This window comes from Colobus angolensis, unplaced genomic scaffold (assembly GCF_000951035.1).
Source record: "Colobus angolensis palliatus isolate OR3802 unplaced genomic scaffold, Cang.pa_1.0 Scaffold57, whole genome shotgun sequence".
Classification (NCBI taxonomy): domain Eukaryota; kingdom Metazoa; phylum Chordata; class Mammalia; order Primates; family Cercopithecidae; genus Colobus; species Colobus angolensis.
Window position 1 is genome coordinate 194,175 of NW_012119265.1, and position 27,072 is coordinate 221,246.

Genomic DNA, 27,072 nt, shown 5'->3' on the forward strand with positions numbered 1-27,072 from the left:
GAACCCAGGAGGAAAAGTTTGCAGTGAGCCGAGATTATGCCACTGACTCCAGCCTGGGCAACAGAGCAAGACTCTGTCTCAAAAAAAAAAAAAAAAAGTGGTTATTAATCCCATTTACACAGATAAACTGAAAATCAAGGAGATCAAGAAATGTGTCCAAATCCGGCATAACAAATGATTACCCAGATCTGTTTACTTAGGAAGTCCTTGTTCCACTTGCTGCAAATTATATATTGACAAAAAGAAAAGTGTTTTAAATTTTTTATTGAGATACAGCATTCATATGGTAAAGTGCAATACTCCCTAATAAACTCACGTTTCTATATACATCTATCCTATTAGTTCTGTCCCTCTAGAGAACCCTAGCTAATACAGACCCCATCTCTACAAAGAATATAAAAAACTAGCCAGTTTGGTGGTGTACACTTTTAGTCCCAGATACTCAGGAGGCTAAGGTGAGAGGATTGCGTGAGACTGGGAGATCGAGGCTGCAGTGAGTTGTGATTGTGCCACCACTGCACTGCAGCCTGGGCAACAGAGTGAGACCCTGACTCAAAAAAAAAAAAAAAAAATGCAAGACACTCAGCAATAACTGACCCATTGGCATGTACACCCCAGGGATGAATCTCCATTACAGCGTGCCAAGTCAAATAACTCAAGCCCAAAAGGCCACCTATTGTAATGATTCCATATATTTGACATTCTGGAAAAAGCAAAACTATACAGATTGTGAACCCCAAGTATCCGAGACAGGTCTCAGTCAATTTAGGAAGTTTATTTTGCTTAAGTTAAGAACACACCTGTGACACAGCCTGAGGAGGCCCTGACAACATGTGCCCAAGGTGGTCGGGGCATAGCTTGGTTTTATACATTTTAGGGAGACATGAGACATCAATCAATATATATAAGATGAACATGGGTTCAGTCTGGAAAGGTGGGACAACTCGAAAGAGGGAGGGGGCTTCCAGGTCATAGGTAGCTAAGAGACAAACGCTTGCATTCTTTAGAGTTTCTGATTAGCCTTTCCAAAATGAGCAGAGGGGTGACTTTGAGTTCTGTCTGTCTTTTGTCCTCAAGGAAATTCCTTGTGAGGGAGGTACGTAGCTTTTTAATCTTAGTAGCTATCTTTTTAGGAACAGACTGTAAGGTAACTTTGCCTTACACAGTTCCCAGCTTGACTTTTCCCTTTGGCTTAGTGACTTTGGTGTCCCAAGACTTATTTTCCTTTCACAAGATAAAAACATCAATGGTTGTCAGATGCCAGGGCTTGGAGGAGTTAACTACAAAGGAGTATGACAGAATTTTAGGGGGGATGCAGCTGTTCTGTATCTTGATCGTGGCAGTGGTTACATGATTGTGTGTGTTTGTCAAACTCACATAACTGCTTTAAAAAGGGTAAATCTTGCTATATGCAAATTATGCTTTAATTTTTTTAAATGGAAAAAGAGCAAGATGTACCATAACACTTTTAATTTTTTAAACAGATTTATTTTTAGTCATTCAGTATAAATATGGAGTCCTGGAATATATGCAGAACCATGTCTATCTTCATGTTATTACCGTTCTGGGGTAGATCTCCAACAGTCCTACAACTTCAGCGAGTTGTAGGATGCTCCTGGGGAGTTGGTCTTTGATTAACTGTCTTGCAATAAGCGTTAGAAATGTGTTGTAGTTTTGTATCAGTTACTTGCATCTGGCAACCAGGATACTGTGAAGGACTCCAGAAGGTATGAAAGTACCTGTAAGAATGGGCAGAGGTGAGTTTCTCATGCCTAGTGAAATCATTGCTCCACCTGAGCATCAATAGCTAGATGTCATCGTAGAAGCTGGGAATATGGAAGCCTGCACCTCGGTCTGGGTGCATGACACTTTGTCTTCTCCTTTACTCCCAGAACTTTCTTTCTTTCTTTTCTTTTCTTTTTTTTTTTTTTTTTGAGACAGAGTCTTGCTCTGTCGCCCAGGCTGGAGTGCAGTGGCCGGATCTCGGCTGACTGCAAGCTCCGCCTCCCGGGTTTACGCCATTCTCCTGTCTCAGCCTCCCGAGTAGCTGCGACTACGGGTGCCCGCCACCGCACCCAGCTAATTTTTTGTGTTTTTAGTAGAGACGGGGTTTCACCGTGTTAGCCAGGATGGTCTCGATCTCCAGACCTCGTGATCCGCCCGCCTCGGCCTCCCAAAGTGCTGGGATTACAGGTGTGAGCCACCGCGCCTGGCCCACCCAGAACTTTCTTTATCCCTTATTTTATGATTAAAAACCTTTATGTTCCTGCATAGTGTCTGTTGCATCGTTCCATCAATCATGTCCCCTGTGACATCTATAAAATGTTCCACACAAAATCTACCTCCAACAGAGAATCCAAAGTAGCTCCTTGAGCCCATTTGTCCTCCTCCCTCTTTACTGGGCACAGTCTTAGTTCTCCACCCTGGATGCAGTCCCCACAGTTGCCCAGTTCCCAGTTTACTGAGAGACTTCTCTCCTCTGTAAACACCTCACTTCTGTTCTCCCTCTTCTACTGGTGCCCCAATCTCAAACTCTCTGCACCTTGAATTTTGCTTCTCAGCCTTGTGCCTGGATTGTCACTCATTCTGTTGCCTCAGAATATTTCCTGAGATAGAGCGTAAGGTGGTTTTGGACTCAGGGAATGGATAAAGAGAGGAATAATCTATTTCCATCAATCTGCCCATAGGTCAAACAACCAGGAGAGTAGCCTGACCTTTCAGAGCCCTGTAAGTGACTGCCTTTTAGCACATCTGCTATGATTATATGGCAGAAGACAACCCCCTCCTTTCTTTTATATCAGTTAGTTATGTTAGATAAGCAAATCCCTGAAGCTTCTCCTACCTTACAATATGCTGATTCCTAAAGCTCGGTTCAGTCCCTCATGTATAATGCTACAACAATGTACTATCTTTCACCACAGCAAATCTAGATTAATTGGAGCCTTCATGTATCTGGTAATTTTTTCCCAAGAGTAGAAGTCACAATCATACCATGAGGAGTGACCACAAATGCATAATATGAAACCCAAGATCAACAAAATACTATGGTTGGTCAGTTTAGCAAGTAAGAAAATGGGTGGTTATACAAAGGTCCATAACTAGCAGGCAAAGAAAACCCCAAACTTACAAATGGAAGAAAATGCAAGAGAATAGGAGGGAAAAACAAGGACAGCACCACAGGAGACCCCCACATTTTAAGTAATGGTTCCCAAATGTTACTCCGTGAATCAGCTGCAACAGGCCCTTCTCCAGACTGACTGAGTCAGAATCTATGGCAGGGGGCCCAGGAACCTAGACTTTAAAATTTCTCCCCAGGTGATTCTGATATTTGATCAGGTTTGGGAACCCTATGTTTAGAGGCTCCACCAAAAAAAAAAAGCCTGGCACTGTTTGTTCTATATGAATTCATATAATCCTCACCGTAATCCTCTAAGGTAGATACTATTTTTCTCTCCATTTTACAGACAATCCCAGAGCATAGAAAAGTCACACAGCTAATTAAGTATTGGAGTCTGGATTTGAACCCAGGTAATCTGGCTTTGAAGTCCACAATAAAATTTCAACAGAACCATTAAAAGGAAAGAAAACAAGCAAGCAAAACATTAAGGCACATGAAAAGAGAAGAGAAGGAATAGATGAAAGGCAGATGATAAAAATCATTTTGTAGGAAACAGGAAATTATTGTGAAATAGACATGACTTCCAGCATATAGAGGTAGGTATAGATACAAGGAAATGCTTTTCTTTGGGGCCATACAATGACAACTGTGATCTTAATGACAGTTCCAGGCAATGCAGACTCCATCAAGAAAGAAGAATAAATTGTGTCCAATAGACTATGCATGAAAATTATATTATTAATATATTTAAGAAAGATGTTTAATATAAGTTAACTGTTTACACACAGCTACCCAGAAAATCCCATCAAGGAAAACAGGCTGGTCTCTGAACATTCTGTCTAATGAAGTTTCTAATTCACTGTATGTTATTTTCCTATTGTCAAGAGGGCCTCCTTTTTAGCTCTCCTAGATGGTTACTATGACGTCATGCTTATTGGCCCTCTCCTGACCTAAACCATAACAAAATTGAGATCCTTGAAAAATCATCCTATTCAGAGCCAGCACACTAAAAGCTTATTCAGATATGAGACTATTGTCCTGATAATATCTAGTCTAGACATAGGGATTCATGCAAGAAGGTACAATTAGGATATTTTAGTCTGGCGTTGGTGTCTTGAAATACATTTTCTAAAAATTTGATTTTAATACATGTTATTTTGTAGAGAGAACAAGGAAGCATCTTCCCCAGGTCTATACCAGAACAGCCCATTTGTTTCTTCCTTCTGCATCCTCTAGAGCTGTCCGAGTTGTGTCCAGCAATAATGGAACCTATGACGGCAGGCAGAATTTCTTTTGCAGCAGCCACAGGGCTCCGCACACACAAATGGAAGTGCTCAGAAGCTGGGACACCTACTGTCCCAGTTCCGGAGTAGCTTTTCCTGAGGTCCCACCCCAATGGTCACAGACCTACTCAGGGCCCAAAATTTATTTAACAAGATGATTGGTTGGCCTATGTTACCACAAATGGCCTGTGTGTGACCCTTTTTCAGAGTACAGTTATTTGCCAGAATTATTTTATTTTTATTTTTTGAGACAGCGTCTCACTCTGTTGCCCAGGCTGGAGTGTAGCGGCACAATCTCAGCTCATTGCAACCTCTGCCTGCTGGATTCAGGTGATTCTCATGCGTCAGCCTCCCCAGAAGCTGGGAGTACAGGCACACACCACCACACTTAGCTAATTTTTGTATTTTCAGTAGAGATAGGGTTTTGCCATGTTGTCTAGGCTGGTCTCGAACTCCTGACCCCAAGTGATCTGCCTGCCTCAGTTTCCAGAAGTACTGGGATTACAGGCATAAGCCACCACACCTGGCCTATTTGCCAGAATTGAAGAAAAATTTTCTGCTCCCTCTGGAGAACTCTGCTGTTAATCTTGTTGCCACTAAGGTAGCAGGCTGAGATGTTGCAGCTAAAGACTGCAGAAGAGACTAACAACCCAATTAAGTTATAATTAGCTGAACTATTTCAGGTGTTTTTAATCAATGCCCTCCTCACCGTAAATCATAGGCAAGGTCTTCAGGGGAGAGGGAAGAAATGATGCTTCTATATTAATGCAAATGTATACTTGTTGAAGGGCTGGATGAAGGCACAGACATCTACTTGGTTGTCTCACTCTTGGAATTAATACTGACCTCTTTCTCGCTCTTCTCTCCCTGTTACCTCCTCACAGACATACCCAGACACCTGACTGCCAACTGCTATAGAAACTCCTCAAATAGAACAATGAGAACACACGGACACAGGGATGGGAACATCACACATTGGGGCCTGTCGGGGAGTCAGGGGCGAGGGGAGGGAGAGCATTAGGGCAAACACCTAATGTATGCAGGGCTTAAAACCTGGATGACAGGTTGATGGGTGCAGCAAACTACCATGGCATACGTATACCTATGTGACCTGCACGATCTGCACATGCATCCCAGAAGTTAAAGTTAAAAAATAAAAACCTGAAATATTTTGAGTGTGTCCACTCTGCTCCTGCCCTCAACCCTTCTTTCAATGCCTATCCCACACTGTCACAGGGCAGTCTTTCCAACATGCAAACCCGGTCACATCAGTCCCCTTGACTAACATTTTTAATGGTTCCTTATGTTTCCATTTTGATCGAATTGCCATGGAATTCATGGGGCTCAGTTAACCCCAGCCCACCTCTTCAGTCCACCACACCCACATACCCTGGCCTTTTGGTCCCACTATGCCAAGCTATTCATGGCTCACAGAATAAGCCATGCTCTGCCCCAACTCATGCTTCTGAGCAGCCAGTTGCCTCAGCCTGCAAGGCCCCCTTTCTCTTCCCCAGCCCTTGGCCACCACCTTGGTTTCCACTGCTGCTCTCAAGACTCTCCTAGTGACTCAAGCAAAGGAAATGTATCTCCTTTCTGTGCATCTCCCAGCTGTGTGTTCTCTTCTCAGTTCACTCTGCTCCCTCCTACTTTGTTCATGTGGCTTTCCCAGATACTCAGCCAGTTTGATTGAAGACATTCAATTTGTTGAGGCAGAAACATGGAGCAGTTTTATCTTGCAAATGGCTGCTACCAGCTGTACATTCCTGTTATTGACTCTCCTTTCCCTCTAGGGACCCAGTCCCCTTAACAACATTTGATTCTGTGTCATAACTCGTAAGTCGTCACTTGTGTTTATTAAAACAATCTGGTCTGGTTTCCCATCTCATATTTGGTTCAAACTCTCTTTCCCCAGGGTAGGCTGGACTAGGCTGGGTAGGGGCCAGATCTTATGTCTGAGACTCTCCCCTTGTTACTCATGATGTCACAGAGGAGAGGAAGAGGAGGAGGAGTTTCTCTAAGTCATTGTTTTCTTCCCTGGCTTCAGTGGTGCTGAAGTTGCTGGTGACTCTGCTGTTGTTGACAGCTCTGTGTGTGTGTGGGTGGAGAGGAGTGTTGTATAAAGAGTTAGTATGCTCAGATGGAAGCCCCAAAACCTCCACGGAAGAGGACTCGGTTCCAAGACGGTCCCCTGAGCATTGGTGGTTCCTTCCCAGGAGATCCTACCATAGCTTCCAGCTGACTCCCAGCTGGGGGCGCCACACCATGGCCCTCGGTATCTGTTCCTCTTCACCTCCTGCCACAATTTTTTTCTTTTTTTGAGACAGATTCTTGCACTGTCGCCCAGGCTGTAGTGCAAAGTGCAATGGCGCAATCTTGGCTCACTGCAACCTCCACCTCCCTGCAACCTCTGCTTCCCAGGTTCAAGCGATTCATCTGCCTCAGTCTTCCGAGTAGCTGGGATTATAGGTGCAAGCCACCACGCCGTCTAATTTTTTGTATTGTTGGTAAGGATGGGGTTTCACCATGTTGGGCAGGCTGGTCTCAAACTCCTGACCTCGTGATCCTTCTGCCTTGGCCTCCCAAAGTGCTGGGATTACAGGCATGGGCCACTGTGCCTGGCCCTCCTGCCACAATTTTTATTGAAACAACTTGGTGCTCTTGCTTTGATTTAAAATAGATAAAAGACACCGAATTTATTGTGAATTCTTTTTTTTCTCTTGGCTCTCTTAAAAATCTGTTTCTCTATGGGCTAAATTAGTGTATCATATGGGCCAAATCACTTTTTCAAAATATGTAATTTTCAATCATTAATAAAGGCTGGTGCAGTGGCTCATGCCAGCACTTTGGGAGATCGAGGCGGGTGGATTGCTTGAGTCCAGGAGTTTGAGACCAACCTGGGCAACATGACGAAGCTCTATGTCTACAAAAAAAAATACCAAAATTAGTTGGGTATGGTGGTGCACATCTGTGTGGTCCCAGCTACTCAGGAGGCTGAGGTGGGAGGATTGCCTGAGCCCAGGAGGTCGAGGCTGCAGTGAGCTGAGATCATGCCACTGTACTTCAACCTGGGTGACAGTGAGACCTGTCTCAATAAATACATAAATATCCATGGATCTTTAAACTATAATTAGATCTTAGAGACAATCTTGCCCAGCATTTCTCAAAGGATGCTCTGAAGAACTACGAGTGATTCTGTGAAAGCAGTACTCAGTGGCCAAATATGTTTGGGAAATGCCACATTCTTATTCTGTAGAATTCCCTCTCAGAGAGTCATCCCAGATATCAGAATATCAAAAGCCCCGAGAAGTCCCATGGTAAATAAACCTGGTCAATGCTCTTGAACCTAAGATTTTGAAAAATGATTTGAGCTCTGATTTCCCCATCTGCACTTTTTACCCTGTGTGCCACCTATTGATCCAGTCTGGGACATGCTGACCTGAGTGATGAGGCAGTGGTACATGCTGGAAATAATATTAAGAAATGGTAGTTACAGGGCTGGATCCATCCTCTTTGTGCTCTGTAGTCCCCTGGGCACAGAGCTTTGTCTGTCGACGTCACTGCTCCAGCATTTATAAAACGTGGGACACTGTAGTTCATTGCAGCTTCTACCTTTGACAAGATAGGTATCACAAAATGACCTCGTGATTCAGCAGCCAAAAATTAACAGTAAAGCCCCGTAACTCTGTGTGAATCCTACTCGATTCAGTTTTTTAAATGTATAAACCATTTGTCAAAAGGTAGAAAGGTGGATATTGGAAAAGGAAAAACAGATTAATTTTAAACTACTTGACTCAGATATAATCATGAAAAATCAAGGAGGTGTGTTATCAACCATTTTAGTTTTTGTATATATTTGGAGTAATATAGAATATTTTTTACATACAATTTTTTTCACACACAAGTGCTCTTCATACATATTACTAAAGACAGATATTACCCAGGCTATGAAAACCACAGAAACCTGGATTAACCAACTTTTGTTACGTGGTTTTATCAAGCTGTTACAAATCAATTTTAAAAAGACAGGAAAGCATTTAAATTTGTTGTTAATTCTCTGACGTTGTTGAATAGAAGTAAAAATCCAACTTCAACCCCATATTAAATTTGAGCATTTGGAATCTTAATCCTAAAATTTAGAACTATGAAAAGAAGAACATTCTAAAAAAATGTCTGTGAGACCTGTTTTTTGCTTTGTTTTCTACCTAACTTAATTCTGCTACCCAGCTGAATATTTCAGGTTTCCTTGGTGGAACGCAGGCTGAGTGCTGAAGGGCTCTAGCCACCTGAGAGTGGCATCTGCCTTCCCGTCACCATGCCAACACCCCTGGCTACAAGAAAAGGGATTTCCCCTTTTTCCAGTCTTCCCTCCCATGTGGGACAGGTGCACGCACCTCTACTCCGGGAAGGGCAGCATTCGTAATTACAATTGCTTCCTTCCCTCCACTTTGGTGTGAGAGAAGAAAGCTTGAGATGCAATCCTTTGTCTTTTCAAACATGATTTTTTTGGTTTTGTTTTTTGTTCGCTTGCTATTCTTACTGACGTCTTTGTGTGGTGCAGCGGCTGGGATCCCACTGCATCTACATGGCAACCAGGAAATCAGTCATTCAGCGTTGCCATGGTAACCAGAGGGGGGAGGGGAGGAGAAGTCCATTTTATCATGGTAGGCTGTGTCCCTTCCTGGAAGCCTACAGAATTTTTAGACAGAGGTCATTATGAAATCAATAACAACAAACGCCCTTTAGCATCAAGACAGGCCTGTGAACTGGCATCCCCAGGCAAGATGCAGGCTGGGAGGGGGGGAGTGAGCATGCAGCCGACCCCACCATGAGGCACAGGACGTCGTCACCTTCTCCCCTCAGCACAGATGAGAGGTGACGAATGCCACTTGGTCTCTGCAGCGTCTGTAGAGGGAAGTCTGTAAGCGGGAGTGCCAACCCCAATGGGCAGATTCTCTGACACTTCAAGTCTGCAAAGGAAAGCAGGTAACCGACGTTGTATAAGAAGTGAGCCTCTTGGTTTGGGTGGGGGCACAGCTCTACTTTTATGGTAAGAGGAGCCCTGACTGCGGAAGTGGGCTGAGGGGTGCTGTCCCAAGAAAAACGGAAGTATCTGCTAAGTCTTGTTTCCTGTCACATCCTGGAGCTGAAGGTAGTCACATTTCAAATTTAAAAAAAAGAAAGTCATGGGAAGTTAACTAGTGAGATTATCTTTTACAGGCAGGATAATTAGAATCCTCAGTGGTGTAAAATCTTCCACCTATAGGCAGGTTGAGTTTTATCACAGACAAGAGGGGCCCTGGACCCTCAGAAGGCCTTAGCTCCTGGATTTATTTAGTCTGATCTTTGGAGAGCAAATTACCAACAGTTGATCGCACTTCCAACTAAAATTGAGAATGTGCTCCTTGATTTTAACAAGTCTTCTAATGGCGATATTCTAATAGGCCAGGACATAGTGATGTTACTCTACGAATACAGGTCCGTTTTTTTTTGTAAAATGAAAAATGACTTCTCATCTTCCTTTTAAACAGTAGAAGTTTACGCTTTTCCTCTTTTGAAGTTGAGATGAACAAATTCTTGATTTCCTCCCCTCTTCCCTCCACACTGCCCCCTCCGCTCTCTTGATTCCATCCTAGTAAATAGCTCCACCAGTCACCATTCACTTTGGAGTCTTCCTCCCCCTTACTCTCCTTCCCTCACATCCAAGTCAGCAGCAAACTCTTACAGCCCTAGTTTCAAAATAGAGCCTGAATCCAGTCTCTCCCCATCGCCTTTACTATTCGTCATCCTAAGCCAAGCCAACATCATCTTTCTAAATTTCAAAAGGCCTTTCTCATTGTTCTGGTTTCCATTTTGGCTACCTTCATTCTGGTCTCACAATGCAAGTCAGATCATGCCATGCCCTTGTTCAGACCATTTCCCACCCCATGGCTGTACATCACACTCAGAATACAACCATGACCCACAAAACTCGATTAAGTATAGCCCTCGACTACTGTCCCATCCTTATACCCTATGTGTGCATTCTGCTCCATCCATGCTGACCCCTCCTTGCTGCTTCTGAACACGCCCAACTTCCGCAGTCTTGGGAGGGTATTGTGTACTTGTTGAAATACTCTTCCCTAGATGTTAGGAGGCCTCCTCTCACTTCCTTCAGGTCTCTGTCTAAATGTCTTCTCCTGCAGGAGGATGTTTGTATCAGCCTGGGTATTTTAGGAAATAGAAGGCGCACCATTTTTAGGAGAATGAAGGGAGTGTTTACCGAGGTATGTGTGGGGATCAGGAAACCAACAGCAAGATCTGATGCCACATCTAGGCTTGAAGGGGCTAGTGTTGTAGGAATGCAGAGAGTTGCAGTCCTGGACACCTGTGGGGCTACCCAGAAGAAGCTGTGGTTCTTGAGGAAGGAAACCAGGACCAGAGAACAATGCTGAGGAATGGACACACTGACCTCACTTTCTACCCACCGGTCTAACACAGATGGAAATCAGAGACTAAGGGAGTTGAAGTAATGAAGTACTGGGTACTATATAAGTTATCTACTGTTGCATAACAAATGATCCCCAAAACATAGAGGTTTCATACAACATATACTTTTTTTCTCTTATAGTTTCTGTGGGTCAGGAATTTGGGAGCAGCTTATCTTGGTATTTCTGGCCCTCGGTCTCACTTGAGGTTACAGTTAAAATGTCAGTTGTTTGAAGCCTTGTCTGGGGTGGAGGATCCATTTCCAAGGTGGCTTGCTTACATGGCTGGCAAGTTGGTGCTGGTTGTTGACAGGAGACCTAAGATCCTCCCCATGTGGGCCTCTCCACAGGGCAGCTTGAGTGACCTCACAACATGGCACTTGGTTTCCCCCAGAGCAAATGATCAAGGAGGCCAAGGTGGAAGCTACAGGGCCTGTTACAACCTAACCTTGAAAATCACACATTGTCATCTCAGTCACATTCTATTAGTCACACAGATCAGTTCTGTGTCAGTGTGGGAAGAGACTATACTAGAGTATGAACAGTAGAATCCCAGAATAATTAAGGGCCATCTTGGAGAGCAAAGCAAAGAAAAATGGAGAATGAATAGAAAACGGTGAGGGAGGAGATGGCAATCAGAGAATAACCAGCACCCTTCCTTGATCATCCAATTTAAAATATTGTATGCATTCCTGCTGCTCTGTTCCCCTTCACTGCTTTATTTTTCCTCTCCAAATTTAATGCTACCTGACATATTTATCTATTAATGATTTTATTTTTGGATTCCCTCACTATCATATAAAATCCATGAGATCAGAAACACTGTCTTGTTTCCTTCTGGCACCTAGTAAACTTCCAATAAATATTTGTATATTCAAATGTATGAATTATACCCAATTTTAGATACAAAGCAAATGGGTTTTGGTTGTTGTTGTTGTTTTTGAGACGGGGTTTCACTGTGTTGCCCATGATGGAGTGCAGTGCCATGATCATTGCAACTCATTGCAGCCTCTATCTTTTGGGCTCAGGTGATCCTCCAACTTTAGCCTCCCAAGTAAGTTGGGACTATAGGCGGGTACCACCATGCCTGGCTAATAAAAAGTAAATACTTTTATATGGCCAATTCCAGTAATATCTCCATCCTTTTTAAACTAAAAAGTTGTTCCTCCCAACCCAACTCCATCCCTAAAAAGACTAATTACTAATCACGGAATTATAACTTTGTTTCTGCGAGTTTTGGAAGCAACATAGTTGCCTCTTGGTCCTTTCTCTTTCTTTGGCTTCTGTTGTTTTCATTTGGCTGTTCCTTGGAGATTTTTATTTTTGTTTTTTGCACTCCCGCCCCTTGATTTTAGAAGTAAGTTTTCATATTTCTCCCTCTTAAAGCAAGTTGCCTCTTATGTGGCTGTTAAAATTGCCTATTTATGTGGCTCCCATTTGAGTTCTCTTTGCAGTAATCTTATTTAAAACATAGCTCTCGGCCGGGCGCGGTGGCTCAAGCCTGTAATCCCAGCACTTTGGGAGGCCGAGACGGGCGGATCACGAGGTCAGGAGATCGAGACCATCCTGGCTAACACAGTGAAACCCCGTCTCTACTAAAAAATACAAAAAACTAGCCGGGCGAGGTGGCGGGCGCCTGTAGTCCCAGCTACTCGGGAGGCTGAGGCAGGAGAATGGCGTGAACCCGGCAGGTGGAGCTTGCAGTGAGCTGAGATCTGGCCACAGTACTCCAGCCCTGGCGACAGAACGAGACTCCGCCTCAAAAAAAAAAAAACAAAAAACATAGCTCTCATGAAAAGAATAAACCCCTCCCTCCTAACCTTCTCCCTTATTCTCTTTCTTCTGTTTATTCCTGAAATCTACCAAATATACCAGTGAAAATTTCTTGTCTTCTGTGGCACATATGAGGCTAAAAAGATTGCTGACCTGTTGTTACTGATGGTCGGAGGAAAAGAACAGGTTACAAGCAGAAAAACCTTTCTTCTGGGCACTGGGGAACATGTAGAGTCCATTGTATTAGGCTGTTCTTGCATTGCTATAAAGAAATATCTGAGACTGCATAATTTACAAAGAAAAGAGGTTTAATTGGCTCACCATTCTGCAGGCTGAACAGGAAGCATGGTGCTGACATCCGCTCAGCTTCTAGGGAGGCCTGAGGAAGCTTACAACCATGGCAGAAGGTGAAGAGGGTTCAGGCACATCACATGGCAAAAGCAGAAGCAAGAGAGAGAGAGTGGGAGCGGGGTGCCACCTGTTCTTAAGTCATCAGATCTCCTGTGAACTCAGAGTGAGAGCTCACTTATCACCAAGAGAATGGCCCAAGCCGTTCACGAGGGATCCAACCCCACAACCCAAATACCTCCCACCAGGCCTCACCTCCAACACTGGGAATTACAGTTCAACATGAGATTTGGGTGGGGACAAATATGTCAAGTATATCACCTGCATATGCAATGCCAACCCACCGTGGAGCTTATGTACACAATGTTATCCCAATCAATTGATTATAAGAAGAAGAAGGCAGCCTCAGGAACATTTGCACCCTAATCTAGAGAGGGTGGAAGGATGATTTTTGTCCTCCACTTGCCCTAGAAACCAGTGATAAATGAACACCTTTCCAGATACCAAGTGGGAGAAACCAGCCCCTTAGGTTATAAAGCAGGTTCCCTTGGAGCAAGGGAGATAATCTGGTTGTCAAAATACATAACTTGGCTCCCTATATGCATACTCATCATTCTACACAAAATCTACACAGGAGTCTTCATCATAAACCCTTTGATCATAAGATGCCCTTCGTATCACCATCAGCTTTTGACCCAATGGTACTAGAGCAGCAGTTTTGACTCTTATACTAAGAGTACATACTCTTAGTACATACTAACCTCATCATTTACTTATATCATAAATGGGAATAGTGAGTTTCCATTGTTCTTATGGAGTTCATTTACTCATTTGACAAAGATTTAGTGAGCACTTACTGTGTATCAGGCACCATCAAGACCCTGCCTAATCAAGCACACAGTTGTTGTCTTCCTACAGACTTAAGGGTAGAAAGATGTTTTTATTTTCCCATCTGATGATTGTCATAGATGGTGAGTCTTTGAAGAGTTTCCTTAGACTGTTATTCCATAATAAAATGGGAGTCTGTCTCACTAATAAATAGATTAAGCAAATATATCCATTCTGAACACTGTAATTTATTCCTTAAAATCTTATTTTTTTTCTGGTGGTGTCTTCTCAGCTGTGGGGCATAAACAACTTTTTTCTCTCTTGTCTAAGTTATTTGTGGTTATTGCTGTCATGTCCTTCAGATATAAAAGCATTGATATATGTAATCCTTAAATAAGGGTGCATGTAATGTCATTTTTCCACTTTTATATCAGCTCTGCACCAAGTGTGTTGATAGGATTTTGGCAGGATTTACTTAAGTCATATTATGCTGTTAATTTTCAGTTTATGCAAATCTACTTTCTAGATGTAAAAATTTAGCAGTGAGGGATGTACATAAATATTTTAATAGTAAATAAATGACTTGGCTGTGGTCTGGGTAAATTTCAATATTCTGAACTAGGAAGGAATCAATGACCATAACTGATCTTGAACACGTAACTCACTCTTTTCTTTGGAAAATAAAATCATAAACAATAATGTATAATGAACAAACCTGCCATACTAACAGATACTATAGGACTTTGTTAATATTTTAAAAATAAAAAGAGCCCTACCGAAATGTGACTTATCTCCCTCCTCCTAAAATGAATATCTGGACCTTACTTGTCATGCTCTTGCCTTTATTCAAATATGCAAGTAAGATTTATTGCACACCCACTGTGTCCGATGCACTGAGCACTGTGCAAGGCACTAGAGATACCAGACTGAGTAAGACATTACCTGTGAATTCTAGGATTTCACATGTGGTTGAAGATAGAGGTAAACATGCAATGATAATACAATGTGATAAGAGCTATAACCAGGATAAAGAAGTGGTAATTTGTCGGGGCAAGGGAGGGGAGTTATAAAACTGCCCAAAAAATAGTAATTTGCTAAGGAATCTTAATTATAGATTATTTTTGCCAAGTCAATAATTTGAGACTTCCAGTTTTACTCTATACTACATAATTCTTCTCTGTTGAAATTTCCCTGTGTAATCATACAAGTAATACTTAAAGAATGCTGAATAACTTCTTACAAAAGTCATGGAAATCATTTTAGCAACATTTCGTGAGAAGTGTTTTGCATTACTGCAAATGCACCTTCAGAGTTCACAGATTTGCCGGAAGAGCAATCAATTGACAACACTTTGCTTCATAAGAGTTTTCTACATAGAGTGGGACTTTACTATCATCTGAGTAAAGACAGATTTTTTTTTTTTCCTCCTGGTTTAATGTTATTACTTGGTCGGTAACTTCACGGTCTTTCCTTTTTCAAAATCACTATCACATTTACCCCCTTGCTACATCCTCTTCTCATTTGCTGATTTCTGGGGACATTTTTGGTAATATTTTAAGCAGTCTTAGTAGTTATTCACTCATTCTCTTAGATTTTTAGCTGATTTTATAAAATGTCCTGGTATTTTCAAAATGGTCAGTAGTGGTCATAACTTTCTTCCACAGGATCTAATTGTTTATATTCAGTTAAAGTTAACAAACAAATACTAAGTGCATGCAATGTGCCAAGTCCTGTGCGAGGTGGGTGCTGAAGATGCAGAGATGTGAGACCCAGCCCTTGCCCTCAGGGAGTGGCAGGTCTAGTGATCACACTCTAGTGGACTCTGATGGAAGGGATACATTCACAAGCCATAGTTCCCTCCACTGCTATGGTTCTGTTCGTGAAATTCTGTCATAGAAAATTCAAAATGAGAACCTGAAAACTTAGGTACAGAATATAGGCAGGGGAGCCAAGGAAGGTCACAAGTAAATTTATGAAAACCCCTTCCAGTAGGGAAATCAACAAAGACACAAAGAAAAATGCCTTTAAACAACTCCTTTAATTCCCTATCCTCTCTTGCCAACCTATTTACTGACAAAATAGATCACGCTGTCTAGTGTACATTTTTGGCACAGAAAAACTAAGTCTTGCCTTTCTGCCTTGCCTATAAATTATTGGAGTTATTATTGTATAGCTTTTCTTTCAAGATACTTCAAAATGATTTACATGTGTGATATTAATCTTGCAGATTTGTATCCTTTAATTCTGACATTCCTTTTAAAAGGCTATTTTTCCAAGGCTTTGTGGGTGCACAGTGTTCTCTAACCTCTGTCACACTTCGCTGCAGACTCACTCTTCCTGATCTTGTTGTTTGTTTCCTGTTGTCCCTGAATTTCTTTTTCTTCCCTTTTTTTTTTTTTTTTTTGGGATAGAATCTCACTCTGTTGCCCAGGCTGGAGTGCAGTGGCACTATCTTGGCTCACTGCAACCTCTGCCTCCCAGGCTCAAGTGATTCTCCTGCCCCAGACTCCTGAGTAGGCGTGCACCACTATGCCTGGCTAATTTTTGTATTTTTGGTAGAGATGGGGTTTCACCGTGTTGGCCAGGCTAGTCTCAAACTCCTGACCTCAGGTGACCTGCCTGCCTTGGCCTCCCAAAGTGCTGGGATTACAGACATGAGCCACCATGCCCGTCCTGTCCTTGAATATCTATATTGATCTTCAGGGACTTTTTGGAAGCAACAAGTTTTACTTCGCAGAATCACTGTTTCTGTTTTTATGGTAGTAACACATTTGGTTTCAATTATTTCACCTGACCCCAGTCAATAGCCCAGCTCCAACTTTTGCTGGGGTTTGGAACAGTTTCTGCTTATGTGAAGACCAGAACTTCAGAAACATACAAGGCAGCCCTGGTTTGGGGGTGTGGAGCCCTTGTTCCTAGTAGCCTGGTCAAACGCTCTCTGGGCACAACTGTTTGTTTCCACAGCAAGGCCTCTATGACTCTTTAAAAAATTTTTTATTTATTTTTATTTTTATTAGGTGGAGTCTTGCTTTGTTGCCCAGGTTGGAGTACAGTGGCGCTATCTTGGCTCACTGCAACCTCCTCCTCCAGGGTTGCTAGCGATTTTTCTTCCTGAGCCTCCCAAGTAGCTGGGATTACAGGCACCTGCCACCACACCTGGCTAATTTTTGTACTTTTAGTAAAAAATGGGGTTTCGCCATGTTGGCCAGGCTGGTCTTGAACTCCTGAACTCAAGTGATCCTCCTACCTCAGCCTCCCAAGGTGCTGGGATTACAGGCATGAGCCACCGCACCAGGCCGGCCATGGCTCTTTCTTACCTACTTCCAACTCTACTTCTGCCTCCCTCCTGTCTTTTGCCTTCTCCCTGCCTGTGTCCCTCTGTGCTACTGTCCTCTTCAGTAAGACCTCAGGCTTCATGGTTAGCCCTCCTCCAGCACCCTTCTTCAACTTCCATCTACTCTTGGCCTCCTTACCCATCCCCTTCCTCTCCTCATCAACATTTGTGTTTGTTTTCTCATGAGGGGTTAGGAAAGCAAGCATCTTTAACTCATTCATCACCGATAGCCTCCCCAGGAGTGTGTGGATATATGCAACACACACAGGTATTATGTGTGTGACATTTCAGGCAATATCAGAGAAGGATCTGGGGGGCTTCACACTACTGGCTGTGCCCAGAGCAAAAGAAGAGAACTCATGGTTCCAACACATTTCTCTCTGATGAAAGAGTTGGCTATTACTCTTCATGTCCCTTGTCCCACTAGCTTTCATGCTGGGCCGTGAGACAGAGACTGACATTTTTCATTAGTGGAGGCCAGCCACTCTCTCTCCAGAAAGATTAGTTCTGCCCACCCACCCCCTGACTCTCTTCAAGCCAAATATGATTCAGTCTTCTTGGCTCCTAACAGCTGGGCTTAGGCTCAGATGTCTGGGGGTAGGGAATGATCCTGTGACACACAGATCAGATCATGATTATATCTTTTTGAAGAACTCTTTAAAGAGGCTTCTGTTCCCTTTAGTTGATCCAAGAAATGCCTGGAATTCTAGCTTTTCTGTGATAAAATAACAGCTCGGTAATTTACTTATTCTTGATTACTATTCAGCTGAACAATTAAGTAAGCCATTAAATGTACCATCAATGTAAAAGAGTGGACAAGGTTTATGACTACATGGATTTACCTTTTTGTTCCCATTTACTCTTCCTTCTTCCCTGCAGCCCACACATGCACTCAAGGGGTAGCTTTGCTGGCACAGCTGATGGCTCCTTTCTGATAGGCTCCTTTCTGATTGGAAACAGAGAGAGAGAGAGAGAGAAAGAGAGAGAGACCAACTGACCGATCTACCTACCAAAGCTGAGACAGGAAAGAAAAAATAGGGTGGGCTCTGCCAGAGAAGGCAAGTCAATCAAAAAATAACTAGGCCGGGTGCGGTGGCTCATGCCTGTAATGCCAGCACTTTGGGAGGCTGAGGCAGGTGGATCACTTCATGTCAGGAGTTCGAGACCAGCCTGGGCAACATAGCAAAATGCCATCTCTACAAAAAAAATACAAAAATTAGCTGGGCATGGTGGCGCACGCCTGTAATCCCAGCTACTCGGGAAGCTGAGGCAGGAGAATCACTTGAACCTGGGAGGTGGAGGTTGCAGTGAGCTGAGATTGTGCCACTGCACTCCACCCTGGGTGACACAGCAAGACTGTTTCAAAAAAATTAAAAAAATAAAGAACTAGCTGGGCATAGCGGGGGAGGAGAGAGAAGGAGGTGTACAGCATTGCAGAGAGATTAGGGAGTTTGGGGATTTGGCACATGAGATGCTCTGGGACAGTTGGGATGTGGCAAAGATTTGAGAGTACAGAAGGGGATGTGAGAAGTGTTTCTAGCTTATTCATCAGTCTCTTTAAAGTTCCTACAAAGATACAAATAAAGAATAGCTTTCTTTTTAATATTTATTTTCTTTATTGATGTTGTTGTTCAAGGCAGAGTCTTGCTCTGTTGCCCAGGTAGAGTGCAATGGCAAAATCTTGGCTTACTGCAACCTCTGCCTCCTGGGTTCAAGTGATTCTCCTGCCTCAGCCTCCTGAGTAGCGGGGACTACAGGCGTGCACCACTAAACCCAGCTCATTTTTGTATTTTTAGTAGAGATGGGGTTTCACTCTGTTGGCCAGGCTGGTCTCGAACTCCTGACCTAGTGATCTGCCTGCCTCAGTCTCCCAAATTGCTGGGATTACAGGCATGAGCCACTGAGCCCAGCCTTAATATTTATTTTCTAATTACTTTTTTGTTGCCAGATTATGCTTCTTTATAAGAAGTTCAATGCAGAAATGGAACTAGGAGTTGTCCTAGAATTTTTTAGGCTTGCCCATATAACAAATATTAAGTTATGCATGTGCCATGGATTTCTATAGAAAATTTGCAAAATATATATATAGAGAAAGAGGAATTATTGTTTCTTACCCCATGACCAACTTCTCGTTTTTGAGACTTCCTTTTTCTCCCCTCACTCAAAGGAATGGAATTTCTGCCAATGATGCCTTTTCATTATACAAACATCTGTTGACTACCTACTGTGTGACAAGCAAACGTGGACCTAACCTTAACGGACCCAAATGCTGAGGGGTGAGATGCACATCTAACAAAACATGAAAATAATGTCCTTAGTGCTGAAATGGAAGTAGAGGCAAGGCACCAGTCACACTTACAGAAAAGGAAGCACCTGCTTAGTTTCCACGGTCAGGGAAGGCTTCTGAGAAAAGCTGAGTCCTAAAGGATAAGTAGGGGTTTACTAGTAGGCAAAATAGAGGAAGGGATAGGGCATTTCTGGTGACAGAAATAGCGTGTGCCAAGATGCAGGGAGAAAACAGCACAGCCCCTTCAGGAACCTGCTGTGAAGGTTGTAGCATATAAGGCTGCAATAGGCACTAAGGGAGAATGTGGAAAGGTGACATCACAGAAGGCTTTGTATGCCATGCAGAGGAATTAAGGCATATATCCTGTAAGCAACCCAGAGGGGAGATACTGAAGTATTATAGTAGGGAAGTGATTTGATCAACTCTCCATCTCAGCAATGTACTTCTGGTGGGGATGGCTTTGAAGAGAGACTGGAGGTAGGAGGACAAAGTAGAAAGTATTGTAATTGCACAGAAAAAAACAAAGCATTTGTGAAATAAGACAGTGGCAAGAGGAAGAGAGAGGAGGAGTTTGGGCAAGGAGATAGTTTGGTGGTGAGAATGAAAGGAGGAGGAACTTTAAGTCAGATTGGGATAACAAAGATAAAAGGTTTGGTGGTTATTCTTATATTCCTGATGTGGGCAAATGGTTTGTATTCCTCATTAAATGAAATGGAGAATATAGAAAGAGGAACAGGCTTTGGATGAAGGTATAGTATATAATTTGCGGATTATTAAACATAATAACTCCAAGGAACATCCAGCTAGAAAGCTCAATAACATAGGAGAGACATCAGGCCAAAATTATGTCCTCTTCATTACCCAACCTCTGCTACCAGTAGATGTAAGAAATACAAAGTATTAATGCCTGCAAATACGGCCATGCATGAATGTTAGAGTATTTTACAGACTTTTGTTTTACCCAGTGTTAAAATGTACTGGGATAGGCTCATGGTTAGCAATTGATGATATAAACTATTAATGGTGAGATGTCATTTTCCTAAGAAATTAACACTTTGCAAACTTGGTAGGCAAACTTGTGTTAAGAGCTCTAAACTGGATTAATCTATCCTGGCCAAGCTATACCCCCAACACTTTACTTTTCTCTCCTGAAAAAGAGGCTATTAGGATCAGTTGAAAAGCAATGAGGTATTAATGAGAGAGAGAGATCTTAAAATCTAGTTTTTAGCTTTGTATAGAGTTTTGTTGGCACCTCCTAACACTGGCAACTAACCTACTCTGAGTTTTATAAGGGCCAGAGATGGAAGAACTGATTAGAAGGCAGCAGGCAAAATTCCTAGAGATTTTATTGTTTGAAAGAGGTTTTACTATATAGGCTTAAATATAAATACCAGCCACTCTCTGATGGTTGAGAGAGAGGGAGAGTGAGTTAGAAACAAAAAGACACAAAAAGTTACTGTACTTGAATCTAGAGTTAATGCCAGAACCTACTGGTCTCAAATTAACCATAGTCTTGTTTCCAACCATTAATAACATGCTTCTCATTTTTCTTAGACTTGGCATCATGCATATTTAAATTTACATTTAAAAGCTTCTGGTAACCTTTGGCACCAGGGTTCCTGGTTGAGGTAACTCACATGTTGGTGGATTCATGCCCAATCCTCTCACTACTGCAAATCTATTTGCTGGTGGATCGAAGGTAGTTGCTCATTTTCAATCTTAAATCAATCCATTTTGTAGTTTTCAGGTGTGAGTGAGTTGACATCAGGGTCCTTTTTGATGAAAGATTTCCTTGAAAAAATAAGGAAACTCTGTTCATGGAACATCAAATCGAAACAAAGGGTGTTTTGGGACTGTCTCAGAACATTTCATAGAAATTAAATTCTGTACCTTCTAGGTTAATGTGCTGTGGTCCCCACGGTCTGTTTGGAAGGCTCACCTGGTGAGTTCTTCTCCATCAGTCCTAGATTTCTAACATTTCCTGTTAGTTTACTTGCTGGAGGATTAAGGCAAGACTGGATTAAAAAGGAGGAGTTGGGGAATTAACTAGTGCCTGGCAAGATTAGCTTTCCAGGCACTGATTCCTGAGAAGAGGTGTTTTGTTTTGTTTTTTTTTGTCGTTGTTTTTAACTCCATAGTGTTGCCTGGACACTAGAACAGGATTCTCCTTCCCCCATCTCATGTTTAATCTGTAGCTTCCCCAAAGTACCTTGTGTTAGTACTGGGGGGAGAATGACTCACACGTTGAATAAATTGTTATTAAAGCATCCGGGTACAGTTGCGAACATACTAATAGTGAGGACTTGCAAAACCAAGTACTGGTGAGAGTTTGGCTGCTGACTGCCGAAATCACTTGCTGAATGTGAGGCCCAACGTCCTCTAAAAATAGTAAGAGTTATTATGTGCCGAATACTTGCTGTGTCCCCAGAACTATTTTGTATACCATCTCATTTAATCCTCAGATTTCTACTGTAGAGCATGACTATCATCAACTACATTTTGCAGATGAGGAAACTGAGGCACATAGACGTTAAATAATTTGCCCAAGTTCATACAGTCAGTAATGGCAACTTGGATTGAAATTCTGGCAGACAGACAGCTTGCAGTCCCTACCCTTGTGCGTTCCACGATATTACCTCCTAAAATGAAGGGAAGGGACTGGAGGATCACAAGGGTCCTTTCAGCCCTGCTAGTGTGTGGGATGGGGAGAGGGGTATTCAGTTTCTCTGTTGGGAACGTGTAGCATTCAGCACCACCTCATTCCTTCCCATCTATGAGAATCTTTTGGGAACAGTCCTCACTGTTAGGCCTATAGGTAGCATCGCCAAACTTGGTTTAGTTCCCGTGCCCCATAAGAATACTTATCAGGCCATTCTTTTCTGAGCATGTGGGTTAAGTAAGATCTCAGTGGTAGTGGGACCTTGGAGAAATGAAGCATCTGAAATGTTGGCCACGGAGAAAAGTGCTGCAGTGAGAAGCTGCAAGCTGCAAGCTCCCAGCTAGCTGGCTTGATGGGGACCACAGTCAATCAGGAGGAACAGTGGAGGCTGGTGTGGGATCTCGGGGGCCAGAACCTGACCAGGGGATGTTGACCCAAAAAAACAGCAGCAGCAGTAGCAACAACAGCAGCAAGAACAACAATAGCTACAAGCCAAGTTCAGGCTAAAAAAGCAGGCAATGTGCCAGGAAGGGGGCCGACTGAGCAGTGTATGGAAGCTGTCGCTGAGGTGACGGTGGGGCCAGGAGAAAAGGGGAAGGAAGGAACAGACAGCACCAGAGGGACTTGAACAAAGGGAGAAGGGGGATTAAAGTCAAATCACTGTCAGCAGCCCAGGAGCAGACAAAACCACCAGAGTAAGCTCTGAAATGGAAATGAGAGGGAAAAGAAGCAAGCCGCTAACAGCTACCAAGAAGAGGAGGAAGTGGGAGATGCGCCGCTTCCTGTAGAAAGAACGTTGATTGAAGACAAAGCTGGGTGGGGACTAGTCCCTGGGCTGCAGCCGCCGCTACACATACTCACAACGCTGCCGCCGCGCTCCGTGGGCAACTCCTACTACTGCTGGGCTGGGCTGGGCTGGGCTGGGCTGGGCTGCGCCGGAGCTCGCCTGCACAGATCAGCTCCGGAGACAGGGGAAAACCACACTCCTCTGACCAAGCCTCGGGAGCTAAGGTAAAGGAAACGTTTTCCATGTTGCTCGTTTTTAATTGAGACAAATGACCGTCGCCTGTGGTTTTAAGGTCCGATTTCTAAGGGATGATAGAGACATCGCTTCAGTCCTAGGGGAAATGATTAGATTCTTTTGGAAGGGTCTTTGAGAACGACCACATTTATGACACATTTGATTAAAAAAAACCTCATCATCAGTGCTTAGATTTGATGACTCGACAGGGCAACATGCTAAATACAAGAAGCGGTTTGTATAGTTCTCTCGGAAGAAAACCAGGGCTGAGTCGAAATCCATCTGGGGCTGTGCAGCCGTGGTCTGGTCATCGGAGCCTTGCAGTCCCCTTGTTTTAGGGGAGTAAGTGGTGTAAAATATTAATTGTATTCTCTTTCTTACACATTGCACTGGGATGTCTTCTGATTTGCAAAAATAATGGCTGTGATTTCGCTTTTGGGGGAGTTAAATTCTTTTGTACTTAGATTTTGCCAACAAAGGCTCGAATTGCGTATGTGAGGGGCAGTATTTACCATTAAAAAAACAGTGTCTTCCTCCCTTAGCTTCTGCAGCTGCTTTCAGGATAACCTCAGGCACAGCTATTATTTGCCAGTAGGTCTTATCCTAAAGTTGCATCCTTGTTCAAAGGAGTGTGGCGGGTTTAAGGCCAGTAACTTGTGCAGAATCAGATACTAGTATATGTATGGATTTTATGTTTGTATGTGTTTTCTTCACCTCTAGGTCAAGGTGCATGTTAGCCTCGGTGAGGGACAAAATAAAAAAGTGCAGCTGGGTTCTTTCCTTACACGAATATGCTGTAGATAGATGGAAGTAGTAAAACCAGAACATGATTTTTATTCTTTGATTTTCTTGAGCCAAGAATGTTCTTAATGACAGCTTGGGTCTATGGCTTGTTCATACTTATGAATGATATGTAAAAGTACACTAAATAGGTCTGGCAGATGAGAATTGAGATTGTAAGATTCCTCTGACAGGATATATAGGAGAGTTTAATACCCTAGTGTAGCACGATTTAAAGAATTAAGCTATTTTTTAAATCTTCAACAGAAAGTACAGTTAAGCAGTAAGTAGTCATTGATAAAAGGGTTTTTTTCTAGAGTTTCTATAATGAAAGGAGATAATTTTTCAAAAGAAAGAGAAAAAACTGCTTATATTGGAGTGAAAATAACAAAAATGTCAATATTTTGACACTCACAAATTCTTGAAACATAAGTTCTTAAATACCAAATATGCTAGTTGAGAGGGTATGTATGTATGTACGTCCTCGTTTATCATCATTCTCACTTGTGAAGAGCTATAGGGCTGTTTTTAATGCTATCTTTATGAAATCGATATGGCTTCTCAAAATCTGTGGAGTAGCAGCACATTTTGAGAGACGGGAAGCTTTTATAGCTACTAAAGAAAAAAAATGTCTATTTCTCGGAGGTTTTTTACTCATTAAAGTAAACCTGCCCCATGCCTAAGAGACAAAGTACTGCTGGTATTGAAACCATGGAACTCCTTGAAGGATTTACTGAATTTAATCAAACTTGTGGGCAAAACAAGTCGTGATATGGATTTTGTAGTTCGGCTTCCTATTTGCATCCTAAAGGGAAATATGTAAAGATCATCTTCTTAGAGAGGAGACCTAGGGTAGATCATAGATCCAGAATGACCCAGGGGAGTTCTAGAATCAAGCTGTACATCATGAAATGAAGTAAAAAGTTGGCAACCTGAGCTGCATGGATGAGGACAGACTTACCCTTTGGTACTTACTCCTCTGCAGGCTGTATTCACTAGATAATGCCAACACCCTGCTTTGTTTGGGGAGGCACAGACAATCTGCATTACTCTTCTGTGTGTGTTTCACACATGAGTAAGAAAATGAAACCTTGCCCAACGGGCATAGTAGAGTCAAGAGGGCCCTGCTATCTTTCTGAAAACAACTCAGAGGTGCCTATTTTCTGCACAGCACAAAACATCTCTTAATTGTGAAACTCCAGCTTGAAGCAGAGCATTAGTGAGTAACAGCAGATCAGTAACTATGATGGTAGAATGTTTAGGAAAAAGATGAATATGCTTCTATGCTGTAAAATGAAACTATTTCCACTTATTCTGGCCATATGGAATATTGAAAGACATAATGATTTTTCTTGGGGTATTCACTGGCTGTTGAGGAGTAGACCAACACTGAAATTTTAATTGTACTATTTTTTTTCTGCCATATGGCCAACGGCTGAATGGAAACATGACTCCATTATTTCATGGCCAGCCTTGGGCCTCATATGGTGGGCATGTAGTGAATGTGTTTGGTTGACTGACTTTGTTTAGCCTGCTTCAGAAAGCAAGCCCAACTTTTAAGTCTAAAAATTGTATAGTCAAAGTAGAAAGCCTGTTCATAAAAGACGTCTGTGGGTAGGAGAAAACACTGTGGAGTGAAAAGAACACAGGCTTTGGAGCCAGACAGATCTGCCTTTGAAACCTATCACTGGTTCTTACTACTTAACTTGGTACGTTAACTTAGGAACCTCAGTTTCCTCATAGTAAAGAAGGGCTAGTAATACATAATCAAAGTTTTTCTTTTGTTTTGTTTTTGCTTTTGTGTGCGGATAAGTGAGTGCTTTCTACATAGAAGATATTCAGATGTTATTTTTTCTTCCTTGGTGACATAAGGAAAAGTTAGCATATTCTTGGCCTTTACCACTGCCTCACAGGTTTAGGGAGACTTTTTTTATAGTGATAAAATATACATAACATAACATTTCCTATTTTAACTATTTTTTTAAGTATGCAGTTCTGTGGTAGCGAGTATATTGATGTGCTATCATCACCACCGTCCATCCACAGAACTGTTCTTATCTTGCAAAACTGAAATTCTATACCCATTTATCAATACCCCCTGTTTCCCTCCTTAGCTCCTGGAAACCCCCATTTTACTTCTGTCTCTATGAATTTGACCAAGTATCCCATATAAGTAGAATCATACAATATTTGTCCTTTTGTGACTGGCTTAGTACACTTAGCATAATGTCTTTGAGATTGATCCGTGTTGTAGCATGTGCTAGAATTTTCTTCCTCTTTAAGGCTGAATAATATTCCATTGAATGTATAAACAATACTTTGTTTACTCTGTTTTGATGGCCCCAGGGCCACATTTTGGCTATTGTAAATAATACTGCTATGAACACGGGTGTACAAATATCTGTTAGAGTCCCTGCTTTTACTTCTTTTGGGAACCCAGAAGTGAAATTAATGGGACGTAGTAATTATATATTTAATTTTTTGAGGAACTGCCATACTGTTTTCCATAGCAGCTGCACTATTTTACATTCCCACCAGCAATGAATAAGGATTCCATTTTCTCCACATTCTCATCAATATTTAGTTTTTTATTTATGTTTTTGATAATAGCCATTATCAAAGAGGTATGAAGTGGTATGTCTTTGTGATTTTGATTAGCATTTCCCTAATCATTAGTGATGCTGAGCATCTTTTCTTGTGCTTATTGGGCATTTGTATATCTTCTTAGAAAAATGTCTGTTCATATTCCTTGCTGATGTTTTTCCCCAGAAATACTGTGTTGAGAATCTTTGCCAATTTTTAGTCAGATTTTCAAGGAGACATTTTCAAATGGTGGGATCTTTTAACTTAACGTGTCATTAGATCATAATCATAATCTTTATATTTAACATCCTTTATACAACAGTATTATCCCTGCCCAAATAAAATACTTCTCTCAAAAGTAACATTTGAAATCAAAAGGAGAGGGTAAGAAAATGTGCATAGTTTCTGCTAGTTGGTGATGTCCAGAACCTGATAGTGAAATTCAAACCTTTATTGTAGATAGTCACACCGGTGATTCTGCTGGTCAAGTCTTAGACCAGGCTACCACTACAGAGGCACTGGAGAGCTGTTTCTTCTGTGCTTTTCTGGTCCCCTCTCATTCAGCAGAGAAAAATGCTCAATAGGTACATGGTC

At 42.2% G+C, this 27,072-nt stretch overlaps 1 protein-coding gene across 10 annotated transcripts in view; it reads left to right on the forward strand.

Moving 5' to 3' along the window:
• The window catches only part of GNG2 (guanine nucleotide binding protein (G protein), gamma 2), a 149,220-nt gene that overhangs the window by 12,175 nt on the left and 109,973 nt on the right, over positions 1 to 27,072 (forward strand). For 4 of the 10 annotated variants that reach the window (XM_011961795.1, XM_011961788.1, XM_011961790.1 and 1 more), the window contains exon 1: positions 22,438 to 23,105. The exons of 1 other annotated variant lie outside the window; for it this stretch is intronic. Coding sequence is in view for 2 of the 9 variants with exons in the window: in XM_011961786.1 (XP_011817176.1) it covers positions 3,465 to 3,528 (64 nt within the window). In the remaining 7 variants the exon portion in view is untranslated. Of the gene's footprint in view, positions 1 to 3,464; positions 3,529 to 9,140; positions 9,385 to 19,817; positions 19,913 to 22,437; positions 23,106 to 23,639; positions 23,707 to 27,072 lie in introns of those variants that run through there. 5 more of the 10 variants (XM_011961786.1, XM_011961791.1, XM_011961787.1 and 2 more) reach the window with 5 other exon arrangements.